This window comes from Bos mutus, chromosome 9 (genome assembly GCF_027580195.1).
Source record: "Bos mutus isolate GX-2022 chromosome 9, NWIPB_WYAK_1.1, whole genome shotgun sequence".
Taxonomy (NCBI): Eukaryota; Metazoa; Chordata; class Mammalia; order Artiodactyla; family Bovidae; genus Bos; species Bos mutus.
This window is the reverse complement of record NC_091625.1, coordinates 87212814-87227428: the sequence shown is the minus strand read 5'-3', so window position 1 is coordinate 87227428 and position 14615 is coordinate 87212814. Positions and strand designations below refer to the sequence as shown.

Below are 14615 nucleotides of genomic sequence, written 5' to 3'. Positions count from 1 at the left end.
GAAAGAGGAACCGGAGAGGGGAGCAGGGCATCACCTTCCAGCATCTGCCTGCCTGTGTCCTTCCTACACAGTCACCATGATCTGATCCAGAGTTTTCCGTGTGAGGTTGGGCACCATGGCGTCTTCACTGGGGTACCCCACAGGGAGCAGCATCAGGAGCTTTTCATTGGTGGGGCGGTTCAGAAGCACTCTCAGACGGGGGCCACAGTTGAGAGGCGTGGTGGTGACAGTCACCAGTCCAGCATTCTACAACAGGATAGAAAAAGAAAATACACTTTAAAATCAGCAGGCAAAACCCCAGCTCTGCTTGTAGCATGGGCACGTTCTAGTCCCTGTAACACTGTTTCTCCCATAGTTGGACAGAAGAGAAGCTACCAACGTGGGCAATGATGTCTTGAATCTTTCCTACCCTCCTCGACCTCCCCAGACCCCATCTCTGAACCAAACAGTGTGAAGCTTCTCAGAGAAGAAAGTACCAGTCTTATTTTTCACTGGTGCTTAAAAAATGGGAATGGTTGTTTCATGGAAAGAAATTTGAGGTATCTAATCGTACCAAGACAGCATATTATAAGTCAGCATATCTAGACAGCATATTAAAAAGCAGAGGCATTACTTTGCCAACAAAGATCTGTCTAGTCAAAGCTCTGTTTTTTCCAGTAGTCATATATGGATGTGAGAGTTGAAGTATAAAGAAAGCTGAGCACCGAAGAATTGATGCTTTTGAACTGTGGTATTGGAGAAGACTCTTGAGAGTCCCTTGGACTGCAGGGAGATCCAACCAGTCCATCCTAAAGGAAATCAGTCCTGAATATTCATTGGAAGGACTAATGTTGAAGCTGAAATTTCAATACTTTGGCCACCTGATGCGAAGAGCTGACTCATTTGAAAAGACCCTAATGTTGGGAAAGATTGAAGGCGGGAGGAGAAAGGGACGACAATGGATGAAATGATTGGATGGCATCACCGACGTGATGGACATGAGTTTGAGTAAGCTCTGGAAGTTGGTGATGGACAGGGAAGCCTGGTGTGCTGCAGTCCATGGGGTCACAAGAGTAGGACATGACTGAGTGACTGAACTGACTCATACCAAAGAAATGGAATAACAGAAGGCACTTCCTGTGATTATACAACCAACCAATGGAAGCAGAGCATCACCCCAGCTGAGAATACTTGACGTCCAGTGATGGAGGACCCAGTGGCCAAGAAGTACATTAAGAGGTCGAGGAAATATTCCACCAACCTCTGCCCAGTCCCCTTGAATAATGAACATTCAATAAAAATCATGTAGCTTCAAGACACTTTTCCAGTTGGCTCTCTCTATCCTCCCCCTGATTTTCCTGATAGACGGTCAACGGTAAGCCTGGGCCAGAAGGAAGTTCTGGAATTGTCTTTGGGAATCAAGCATACCTACAGTCTCTGAGCAATCTGTCCAGACAGGGGCTCCTGGCAGATTCTTTCCTCTCACACAAGTCTACAAATCACAAAACCCACACAAAACCTACACTCAATTACACTTTAAAGAACGCTAAAGGAGATCCCGGGTCTCCTGCATTGCAGGCAGATGCTTTACCACCTGAGCCACCAGGGAAGCCCTTTAAAGAATGCTGCTGCTGCCGAGTCGCTTCAGTCGTGTCCAACTCTGTGCGACCCCATAGATGGCAGCCTACCAGGCTCCGCCGTCCCTGGGATTCTCCAGGCAAGAACACTGGAGTGGGTTGCCATTTCCTTCTCCAATGCATGAAAGAGAAAAGTGAAAGTGAAGTTGCTCAGTCGTGTCCGACTCTCAGCGACCCCATGGACTGCAGCCTACCAGGTTCCTCTATCCATGGATTTTCCAGGCAAGAGTACTGGAGTGGGGTGCCATTGCCTTCTCCGATTAAATCACATAGTATATCCCTAATGCATTATCTTCTTAACAGAATTTTAAAAATGCCAACCCCCGCCCCCCACCCCAATTCCACCCCACATGAAGGCAAGTCTGATGGAAAGAACAGAATTGAAGTCTTAACTGATTGTGAGCAAATATTTGACTTTTGCAAATCCTCAAAATGACCAAGTCAATACATCTTAAGGGCCCATCAACAGTCCTGGAAAGTGAAGGAATTCTCAAGCATGGGCTTCTTTAGCTTCTTGTTAAACCTCACTCTGAGTAGAAGGTAGTATATTAGATCAATAGCCAGAGTGTCATCAAGGGTCGGTTTTTGCCACCCAGAGTTGGTTTAACATTGTACCTTCTCATAGTCCAGGGAGAAACATCCAGATGATGGAATAGCTGTTAGAACACTGGGGAAAATGTTGAGCTAGATAATGCTACCATCAGAGAACAAAAGATTTTTTTCATCAAAGGTCTGGGAAAGCCTGAGTAAGATCTCAGGACAACACCCCACCCCACCACGTCTACATCTTGTACCTGGGGCCCCCAAAGGAGAAGACACTTGTCTTCATCCCCACTCCCACTGCACTGTCCTGCTGCCCACACCAGCCTCTTCTACCCCAGCAACAGAGTGGTTCCCAACACTACAGGGAAGTGTGGGGGCCCAAGACAGAGACAGAACATCATCTTGGTAAAGATGGGTCCAGTGGACAGGGGCTTGGTGAAACCCATGGCTCACCTCTCCCAAGTCCTGACCAGAACAAACCTGCCTAGGAGCCAGAGGCCAGCTGGCTTCTCACCTGCTGTGGTCCCTGATTTCTTCATAATATTCATGACGATGAAGCAATTAGAACTAACTGGGTGATGATCAATAGGATAATGCAAGAGACCAATCGGATGGATGCAGACTGGCTGATATCTGGGGCCATTATTAGTGATTCTAAAACGAAAAAGCAAAAGCCTTGTCAAATCTAAGAATACACCTTCCTCAGTACCTGCTGTCCTTAGCACATGTTCCCCATATAGTTACTGCCTCATGTGAAGCCACTCTTCAGGTCCGGGTATGGAAAGATTAATGGGCTTGCGCTCTGTCTTCGTGGAGCTAATATTTCTCCTGAGTTGTGTTAGTCGCTCAGTCATGTCCGACTCTTTTGCGAGCTCGTGGACTATAGCCAACCAGGCTCCTCTGTCCCTGGGATTCTCCAGGCAAGAATACTGGAGTGGGTTGCCATTTCCTACTCCAGGGGATCTTCCCAACCCAGGGATCGAACCCAGGTCTCCTGACTTGCAGGCAGATTCTTTACTGTCTGAGTCACTGAGACAGCAAATGTCCATCTGATTATCTTTCAGGTGGACATGTTTACTGTGAGGAGTCCTTTTTGAGGAGGACACAATTGGGGGCACTTAATTCTGTCTGGGAAGGGATAAGGGCTTCATTAAGTGACATTTGAGCTGGTTAAAGGATCAGTACGACAAAAGGGAAAGAAAGCCTGGAAACATAATGCATATATAGATTTGGGGACCATCGAGCAGTGCCTGGGGTCTTGGTTAATGAGGAAGGGGGCTCCTGTGCTGAGGGAGGTGGGCTGGGAAAGGAGGATGCTGGCCAGTTCTGTGCTATGCCCATCACTGACTCTCCAGACAGGAAGCCCACCAAGAGATCAGTCACTCCATCCATCATCACATTTTCAATTACACTAACATATGTGCTCATATCCACACATGAAGGCACTAGACCTTTGAAGAGAGCTGCCACCTCCCCCACGTCCCACTCAGTTACCTGTGGGCTCTGGGAGCTGCATCTTCTCCCAGTGTTTCAGGAATTCCCTAAGCCAGTAACTGCAGTCTCCTGTTGAAATGGTCCTGAAATACTCTGCCAGTTCCTGGTTGTTCTCCCACTCCTCCTTGATGCCTGTGGCTCCAGGATCGATGACTGTCCAGGTTATGCTCATGGTGTCAAGGAGAAGAGCTGTCCGTCCATTGAGGCTGAAGTGCAAGGATGCACCAGAGCATTGCTCGGCTTCACGTTGACAACACAGCTTTACCTGCAGGGTGGGAGGACCTGTGCCCCCCACACACAATGAATCTTTCTGGACTCTCCACAGTCCATCCTCCCCAGTCACTCAAGTGTGTCTGCACATCTAGGGGCTCGTGATCTTCTGACCATGACCTGCCCCATTTTACCCATCAGGTCCACCGGGTCTCTAAGGCTGGATCCTGTTCAGTCCTTTCACAGGAATCCCCTCCCTGCATGCACTCTTTCTCTTGCTGTCTCCAGCTCCCACCCCCTTCCCATACTTACCCCTCGTCTCATTTTCGTCCAGTTTGATGACAGGCAGGACCATCCTGAGCTCTTTTCCTGCTTCTACAAGCGTTTGGCTTATTTCAGTCCACGCTTTCGTGTCGTTTACCTCCTTTCCCAGGAAACCCAAAGGTTTGACCTTGTTGCTGGCACTATCATACTGGAGGAAAGGCTTTGTGTCCACGGAGCCCTGGACTTGACACCAGGGCTGGCCAGGTCTGGACTGAGATTTGACAGTGAGGTCAAGGCACAGAGAGTGGGCATCTGTGAGAGAAAACCACAGGTATGGCTGGGAGTTTCCTCCTCCAGGGCCTGGTTGCAGAGGGAGGGGTCTCTATCCCAGACCCCCTCCTCTGCTGTATCCTCAGTCCTGCCCCACCTTTAACTGTCTGAGCTTTAGTTAAACACTTTGATGCCACCGTGGATCTTTTCTGTCCATATACTATTAGCAGGAAGATTTATCTGCTATATGGTGGCTCAGGCAGTAAAGAATCTGCCTGCAATGCAGGAGACCCAGGTTCAATCCCTGGAGAAGGAAATGGCAATCCACTCCAGTATTCTTGCCTGGAGAATGGACAGAGGAGCCTACAGAGTCCGTAGGGTGGCAAAGAGTTGGACACACCTAAGTGACTAAATATGCACATGCCAGCTTGTGAGGCAGCAAAAACAGAAGACAGTGTCTGGTTTCTAGAGACTTAAAATCTGTCTGAACAGACAAGACTTTCAACAGAATGGGGAGAAGGATGCCATAGGACACATGCCACATTCACTATGGGTCCCTAGTCATCAGGAAAGTTTTACTGGAGTAGGAGGTGGGACTTGCCAGAAGAGGGAAAGCTGCTACAGGAGCACAAGCCCAGGCACCATGCCTTGGGTGGGGTCCTGGAAGGCAGGGTCACCTCCTGGGCAGCCAGTCCAACTAAACCACACCCTCACCATCCTAAGAGCAGGTGGACAGGTGCCCACCTGGGTGGAGGCCCCTCCCTCCCCATTTTCTCATGTCCCCCTACCCCACCAGAGTCCCAGATCCAGGACACTCACTGCCCAGAGTCTTCCCGGCTTCTATCAGCAGCAGTATCAGCAAAAGATGATCTGTGGTGTGAGCCAGTGACATTCCTCCCTGCAGTTTTAGGAGAGTGACTAGCAAAAGGTAGCCTGGGGTGTGTCTATACCTCTGTCTCCTGGCACTGCCCAAAGTCTTCAGTCCTAGACTGAGGAAGCCCTGTTGAAAAACAAGAAAAATAACACTTATACCCAGGAAGTATTTCTTAAGTTTCAAATGTAATTACTCATTAAAAAAAAATAGTCATAACATCACAAAGCCAAATTCACTTTGAATAACTATCCTCTCTCCAAAAAATCCCTTTTCTGGTGTGAGCAAGAAAAGCCCACGTTTTGTTGGCTCTTCTGCTCATTCCTTGAACCACTTCCTGCTCTAATCTTTCTTTGAACTCACTTCTTCCCTCACCCCTACCCCACCGCTGCCATCTCCTGCTCAGTTATCCCTTCTTTTCTTCTACATCCACTTTCCATCCTAACCTCTCAAACCTTCTCTGTAATGATTACGATTCACTACATGTTAGTCACTCAGTCGTGTCCGACTCTTTGCGACCCCATGGACTGTAGCCCGCCAGGCTACTCTCTGCATGGGATTCTCCAGGCAAGAATACTGGAGTGGGTTGTCATTTCCTTCTGTTAATCAAACCAGCAGCGGCCGACCCCACCAGGTCTGTCATATCGGAGGAGGGTGTACAACAGAATCCAATAGGCCTGTTGGAGCCGAGCTCCAGAACAGCCGGGAATTTATTATCCTTTGCTCACCGGCAAGTGGCAAAGTCCTTCTAGGGTCCCGGAGGAGCAAGCTCACCGCAAAACATTGACGGATTTTCCCGAGTCAAGCAGCAGCGGCCCCCTCCCGCCTTTCCCAGCCCCCTCCCCTGCGCTACCCGTCTCCAGCACGACATCAGCCGCGCAGGTGGCTCAGCCCCGCGGTCTCCAGGCTGGTGGCTTCGGGGTGGCGAGAGAAGACAGAACATTTGAGGGGGCCCGTCCTGGGATCGCACTCACCGCCCACTCCTCCGCATCCGGCACCTGCGATCGGCGGGGTGCGGTCCTCGCCTGCCAGGTCCAGCCAAGGTCGCTTTCGCGCATTTGACACTGTCGAGTTCGCAACCACAAGAGAAGTTCCGAAACTCTCCTCGGGGTTTTCAGTTTGAATCGCTCTTTCGAATCTCGGCCCGACGCCCCGTGGCCCCGGCTCGGGGGAAGCTCGGCCGGCGGCGTTCGGAAAGGCGTCCCTGGAGCGGGGACCCCGGGCGGGCGCGGAAGAGAGACCCCGGGCCGAGGTGCTGCGCTCGGGGGACGGCGCCCCTGGAGGCCCGCCCGGCCGGTGAGTGAGTCTCTGTAAGGAAGTGCCCAGGGTTGCGGGGTGATGACGAGGCTCTTTCAGGTTGTCAGTCTGGGCGCCGCCGCGGTGACTTCGGGGACCCACGAGCTGGGACGAGGCCCGGCCAAGGAGCCACGGGCGACTTCTCGGTCCTTCCCGGGCCAGTTTCCAGGCGCTCAGGCTCCGCCCCTCTCTTCTCTACCATCCCATCTTGTGTTTCCTAAAGCGATTTTCCCCTGGCCACCTGACCAGCTGCCCCAAGTCAGTCCTTCATGGATGGCATTCCTTACAAGGGCAGCTCAGTTAGAACTGGACATGGAACAACAGACTGGTTCCAAATACGAGAAGGAGTACATCAAGGCTGTATGTATATTGTCACCCTGCTTATTTAACTTCTATGCAGAGTACATCATGAGAAATACTGGGCTGGAAGAAGCACAAGCTGGAATCAAGATTGCCGGGAGAAATATCAATAACTTTAGATATGCAGATGACACCACCCTTATGGAAGAAAGTGAAGAAGAACTAAAGAGCCTTTTGATGAAAGTCAAAGAGGAGAGTGAAAAAGTTCGGTTAAAGCTCAACATTCAGAAAACGAAGATCATGGCATCTGGTCTCATCACTTCATGGCAACTAGATGGGGAAACAGTGGAAACAGTGTCAGACTTTATTTTTCTGGGCTTCAAAATCACTGCAGATGGTGATTGCAGATGTGAAATTAAAAGACGCTTACTCCTTGGAAGGAAAGTTATGACCAACCTAGACAGCATATTAAAAAGCAGAGACATTACTTTGTCAACAAAGGTCCATCTAGTCAAGGCTATGATTTTTCCAGTGGTCATGTATGGATGTGAGAGCTAGACTATAAAGAAAGCTGAGCGCCAAAGAATTGATGCTTTTGAACTGTGATGTTGGAGAAGAGTCTTGAGAGTCCCTTGGACTGCAAGGAGATCCAACCAGTCCATCCTAAAGGAGTTCAGTCCTGGGTGTTTATTGGTAGGACTGATGTTGAAGCTGAAACTCCAATCCTTTGGCCACCTGATGCAAAGAGCTGACTCATTTGAAAAGACCCTGATGCTGGGAAAGATTGAGGGCAGGAGGAGAAGGGGACGACAGAAGATGAGACGGTTGGATGGCATCACCAACTCAATGGACATGGTTTGTGTGAACTCCGGGAACTGGTGATGGACAGGGAGGCCTGGCGTGCTGCGGTTCATGGGGTCGCAAAGAGTCGGACACAGCTGAGTGACTGAACTGAACTGAAATAAATAGATGAGCTAAATAAAATACGTGGCAGCAGGCCGTTTATTCTTCCGACTGTTCCGTTACTCCCACCACCCTTCTAGGCAGTCTGTGATCAAGTCTCGGACAAGTTAGAGGGCGCAGGGCACCACCCCACCTCTAGGAACAGTCCCTCTCTGCTCCTCCCCCACAGTGGTTCCACGTTCACCTTGAACCTCCAGGGTCCGAGGGACACGGTCTTCCCCAGCACCCCTCACTTCACACTGCCTCCCACACGGAATGTCTGTTGTGTACTGGTTTGATCTGATTTCAAATCCACTTGCTTTTGACTTAAATGAGGTTGTACTACTTGTTTATGACTTAAGTGAAATGTTCTAGTCCACTTGTTTATAACAAAAACAAAAAAGTTAGTTTTTCATGGTAAAGTTATTTTGAGACTAGAATGATGTAAGATGTGACCGAGTGCCATTTCATCCGGTGTGGTTCATAAGCACTTTTTAGATCATCTGCCATGGGTCCTCCCTGGGAGCTTGTCCAGAGAACACACCCATTATGGAGTGTGAGCTCTTTATCTATTCTAGATGTCAGTCACTTACCAGACATATGTGTGCTCGTTCTTGTGTTCATTCGTTCGGTTGTGTTTGACTCTTTGCGACCCTATGGACTGTAGACCGTCAGGCATGGGGTTTGCCTGGACCGTCAGTCCATGGGGTTTGCCAGGCAAGAAGACTGGAGTGAGTTGCTGTGTCCTCCTCCAGGGAATCTTCCTGATCCGGGATCGAACTTGTGTCTCCTGCGTTGGCAGGCGGATTCTTTACCAATGAGCCACCTGGAAGCCCTACCAGACACATGACTTGCAAATATCTTCTCTCATTTTTTCACTTTCTTCATGGTATCCTTTAAAAAGCAATTTTTAAAAAAAAATTTGAAAAAGTCTTTTTTTTTCCTGTTGTCATTTGTGGCTAGTATTGTATTTAAGAAGAGTTTTGTCAAATGCAAAGGCAAAGATTCACTCATCTTTTCTTCTAAGACTTTCATAGTTTTAGCTCTTCAATGTATGTCTATGATCCAATCTGAGTTAATTTTGTATATGGTGTAAGGGGGCGGGTCCACCTCATTCTTTTGCATGTGACTCTCCAGTTGCCCCAGCACCTTTTGCTGAAAACACTCTTCTTTGCCCTTGACTTGAAAATCAGTTGACCATTGTCGACTTAAAAATAGTCACAACCTAAAAGTTGAGAGCTGTGTTTTATTTGGTGGAAATTTTTAAGACATAAATCCCGGAGGTAGCATCTCAAGTAGTCTTGATAGAACTCTTCCAAGAAGGCAGCAGGGAGGACTCAGGTGATGCAGAAGTTTGCAACAAAGGGCAGGTAGTCTGAACATCAAAAGTATTTTTGTGAATTAAAGAAAACCAGATATCTCAAGTTAGGGAATTTAGTGCTTTCCTATATATGGGAAGATGCAAGAGTTTGGGCTCACTGAATTCATTCCTTTCATATGCATCTCAGCTCTCTGAGGCCAATTGTCTGTGTTTTCACCTTCCGAGTTCCTCAGGGCTCCCAGTAGTAAGTGGCTGCAGCCTGATTACTGCCATATCACACAGGTGTTCTTTTCCCTCCTGAGTACTCTGGAGGGCTGGAATCACTGATGACTGCGACATCCTTGTTTACTGACATAACAGGAAATATTCCATTTTCCAGTCCTTTCCCTTGGTCAGAAATTCGACCGATATTTGGGAGACACTTCATGACCAATTTTGGTCCCACGGTGCTGGGAGGCTCATCCCAGGTCAGGTGAAGGTTTTCATTGATATATCGCTCTAGGTGTTAGTTTCTGGATTAGACCCATTGATAGACAATGAAAGATTTTCTGGGTCCTCTGTCTTTTAACCTGTTGTGATCCAGGAGATAGTTCCCTTCTTTTCTTTTCCCATACCTAGAGTCACACTCTTATAATTATTGATCACACACAGAACTAAATATTTGATTAATTGTTTTAAGTCACAGTTACATTTGTTGGAAGCCTGGTTATACACTCTGAGACAACAATCTTATAAAATAGAATATAAGTAATGTAGCTATTAATAGAAACATTGACAGAGTCATAGTGTAGTAGAGAAACAGGCATAAACAATTTGGAAACAAAAAATAAATTAAAACAAAGATTAGTATCACTAGTTGTAATAAACCATCAAATCCATAGGAGAGCCAGCTGGAGAATCCAAATTTTGCCAGTATCAGGTAGAGATAAAAAGTTAAATGTTTCATCTTTGTTTACAAAGGCTTGATATATCAACTTGTGACAGTATCAGAGAAAAAGGTTTACTGGAAGACAGATTCAAGTTAGTATGTTTTCTAAAATCAAAGTTATAAATTATATTTATCTATTTAGTCTCATGTACTTAATTCCTATTGATCTGCAGGAATTAGTCACGTTTTCTATTAGAGTGTGTCATTTATTATCCAATTTAGTGGCATTACTAAAGTCTATCAAAAACTTACATTTGTTTAAACGGGTTCTTTTTATGAGTCTTTTTGAAAATCTTTATTTTGTACAAGCAATATAAAATTATAATACTCTATGAAGGACAAATTTGAAATAGTATAGTTAAAACTTTGAATACAATATAATTAGCAGGAAACTTGGATATTTCTATAACATATAACCTTTTAGGATAATAACTAGAATTATGACTGATAACATTATATCAGGACATATCAGATGTTAGGGATAAATTTTGGAATATCTATATTAATTACATTTATCTATACATTACAACCTAAAGTTTACCTTCAATAACTTGACAATGTTTTTGAATTAAAAATAAACTTAATTTAGTATTTCTCTCTGAGATGTCTCAGAGATGTTTTTTTGAAGCATCCCTGAGTCAGCTGGAGGCTAAAGGAGCCTTAGTTAGATTTTACTATTTGGGAATTTTGTTAGAAATATTAAAAAAAAAAGTTTTAAAACACAACAGGATCATAGGTCACTAAAACAGTACTTATTCACTTCACCAAAATCACAAAAACAGTTAAAATAAATATGGCTCACCTAAGGGCACAGAAACTCATGCAATTTTTTTTCAAACAGGAGCACTTATAACAGAAAGAGAAATCAAATTCCAGTCTTGCATTAGCTTACTTAACAAAATCTGTTTAGTTAGCTTCAAGGCTCAGATGGCAAAGCATCTGCCTACCGTGCGGGAGACCTGGGTTCAGTCCCTGGGTTGGAAAGATCTCCTGGAGAAGGAAATGGCAACCCACCCCAATATTCTTGCCTGGAAAATCCCATAGACGGAAAAGCCTGGTAGGCTACAGTCCATGCGGTCGCAAAGAGTAGGACACGACTGAGCGACTTCACTTAGCACTTAAGCGTTGTTCATCCTAACTATGAATAAAATTTTTTTCTTCCTCAGGCTTCCTTTGCATAATCTCTCATCACTTTCTGTATTCATCCTGTCTCTCATTTTTCCATCTAAATATGATCAACCAGCGAATTTTTTTCCTCCATAAAATGTAATCTCATTTCTCATATCTTTTTTAACTGAAAACATTTATTTTACTTCTTACTATATACTGAAATGTTACTGTATTATTCCTTATAGCTTTACTGACATGTTTAAATTAGAATCCTCAACACTTAAAACCTTAGTTTTTAGTAAAAGCTAAGAATTAAACAATGAACTGTCTTTTACACTAGCATTTTATAGACTGGTTATCATAAACACCAGTGATAAGATTTTAAAACTTTTGTTCTCTTATAGAGTACATCTCGATGTGATAGCAACATTTTTTGATATTTCTAAATACCTTTAGTTTTTTATTTAGTAATTGATGTTTCAGTATATTTTATTTAATAAACTTTTATCACTTAAATTAACACAGTTCTAGGACTTTTAGTCAGTCAGTCATTTCAGTTGCTCAGTCATGTCCGACTCTTTGCGACCCCCTGGACAGCAGCATGCTAGGCTTTCCTGTCCATCACCAACTCCTGGAGCTTGCTCAAACTCAGTTATCAAACATCTAGAAAGATTATTTTAGGTAGACATTTCTAAAATATAATTATTTTAAAGAGTTTATCCCAATGTTTTTATCTCATTTACATTTACTTTCAGATTTCATAATATCAAGTTATTTTTCTTATAACAGATCTAGTAAGGTCTTATGTATTAAATCTAGATACAATAAGGAGTTACATAATTTTGATGACTCTTGACATATCTATATCAGTTAGATAAACAAACAAACATTAATACCAGATATCAACTTAATATTGAATATTTGCCAGTTCACATGAACCTGAAAGATTACGGGCCTAGATCTGATAGATAGAATGCCTGATGAGCTATGGAATGAGGTTTGTGACATTGTACAGGAGACAGGGATCAAGACCATTCCCATGGAAAAGAAATGCAAAAAAGCAAAATGGCTGTCTGGGGAGGCCTTACAAATAGCTGTGAAAAGAAGAGAAGTGAAAAGCAAAGGAGACAAGGAAAGATATAAACATCTGAATGCAGAGTTCCAAAGAATAGCAAGAAGAGATAAGAAAGCCTTCTTCAGTGATCAATGCAAAGAAATAGAGGAAAACAACAGAATGGGAAAGACTAGAGATCTCTTCAAGAAAATTAGAGATACCAAGGGAACATTTCATGCAAAGATGGGCTCGATAAAGGACACAAATGGTATGGACCTAACAGAAGCAGAAGATATTAAGAAGAGGTGGCAAGAATACAGAAGAACTGTACAAAAAAGGTCTTCACGACCCAGATAATCACGATGGTGTGATCACTCACCTAGAGCCAGACATCCTGGAATGTGAAGTCAAGTGGGCCTTAGAAAGCATCACTACGAGCAAAGCTAGTGGAGGTGATGGAATTCCAGTTGAGCTATTCCAAATCCTGAAAGATGATGCTGTGAAAGTACTGCACTCAATATGCCAGCAAATTTGGAAAACTCAGCAGTGGCCACAGGACTGGAAAAGGTCAGTCTTCATTCCAATCCCAAAGAAAGGCAATGCCAAAGAATGCTCAAACTACCGCACAATTGCACTCATCTCACACGCTAGTAAAGTAATGCTCAAAATTCTCAAGCCAGACTTCAGCAATATGTGAACCATGAAATTCCTGATGTTCAAGCAGGTTTTAGAAAAGGCAGAGGAATCAGAGATCAAATTGCCAACATCCACTGGATCATGGAAAAAGCAAGAGAGTTCCAGAAAAGCATCTATTTCTGCTTTATTGATTATGCCAAAGCCTTTGACTGTGTGGATCACAATAAACTGTGGAAAATTCTGAAAGAGATGGGAAGACCAGACCTGACCTGCCTCTTGAGAAATTTGTATGCAGGTCAGGAAGCAACAGTTAGAACTGGACATGGAACAACAGACTGGTTCCAAATAGGAAAAGGAGTCCGTCAAGCCTATATATTGTCACCTGTTTATTTAACTTATATGCAGAGTACATCATGAGAAACGCTGGACTGGAAGGAAACACAAGCTGGAATCAAGATTGCTGGGAGAAATATCAGTCACCTCAGATATCCATCCTAGCTATCTCCTGAGTGTTCATTGGTAGGACTGATGTTGAAGCTGAAACTCCAATCCTTTGGCCACCTGATGTGAAGAGCTGACTCATTTGAAAAGACCCTGATGCTGGGAAAGATTGAGGGCAGGAGGAGAAGGGGACAACAGAGGATGAGATGGCTGGATGGCATCACCGACTCAATGGACATGGCTTGGGTGGACTCCGGGAGTTGGTGATGGATAGGGAGGCCTGGCGTGCTGCGGTTCATGGGGTCACAAAGAGTCGAACACAACTGAGTGACTGAACTGAACTAAATTGATGAGCTAAATAAAATACATGGCAGCAGGCCGTTTATTCCTCCGACTGTTTTATTACTCCCACCACCCTTCTAGGCGGTCTGTGATCAAGTCTCGGACAAGTTAGAGGGCGCAGGGCACCACCCCACCTCTAGGAACAGTCCCTCTCTGCTCCTCCCCCACAGTGGTTTCACGTTCATCTTGAACCTCCAAGGTCCGAGGGAGACAGTCTTCCCCAGCACCCTTCACTTCACACTGCCTCCCACAGGGAAGGTCTGTTGTATATTGGTTTGATCTGATTTCAAATCCACTTGCTTTTTACTTAAATGAAGTTGTACTAGTTGTTTATGACCTTAGTGAAATGTTCTAGTCCACTTGTTTATAACAAAAACAAAAAAGTTAGTTTTGCATGGTAAAGTTGTTTTGAGACTAGAATGATGTAAGATGTGACTGAGTGTCATTTCATCCATTGTGGTTCGTAAGCACTTTTTAGATCATCTGCCATGGGTCCTCCCTGGGAGCTTGTCCAGAGAACACACCCATTATGGAGTGTGAGTTATTTATCTATTCTAGATGTCAGTCACTTACCAGATATATACGTGCTCGTTCTTATGTTCAGTCGCTCGGTTGTGTTTGACTCTTTGCGACCCTATGGACTGTAGACCGTCAGGCTCCCCTGTCCATGGGGTTTGCCAGGTAAGAAGACTGGAGTGAGTTGCTGTGTCCTCCTCCAGGGAATCTTCCTGATCCGGGATCAAACTTGTGTCTCCTGCGTTGGCAGGCGGATTCTTTACCAATGAGCCACCTGGAAGCCCTACCAGACACATGACTTGCGAGTATCTTCTCTCATTTTTTCACTTTCTTCATGGTATCCTTTAAAAAGCAATTTTTAAAAAAAAAAAAATTTGAAAAAGTCTTTTTTTTTTTCTGTTGTCATTTGTGGCTAGTATTGTATTTAAGAAGAGTTTTGTCAAAGGCAAAGGCAAAGATTC

General features: G+C 44.9%; 1 protein-coding gene across 1 annotated transcript; it reads right to left on the bottom strand.

The window, feature by feature from the left end:
• Positions 1-2019: 2019 nt before the first annotated feature.
• On the bottom strand, positions 2020-6608 carry RAET1E (retinoic acid early transcript 1E). Its single transcript, XM_070376856.1, has 6 exons — positions 6243-6608; positions 5217-5397; positions 4176-4439; positions 3654-3935; positions 2674-2813; positions 2020-2272 (listed from the first exon to the last, which is right to left on the bottom strand). Exons 1-5 carry the CDS (start codon positions 6324-6326, stop codon positions 2704-2706), a joined length of 921 nt encoding a protein of 306 aa, XP_070232957.1. The 5' UTR covers positions 6327-6608; the 3' UTR covers positions 2020-2272; positions 2674-2703.
• Between the last annotated feature and the right edge of the window lie 8007 nt (positions 6609-14615).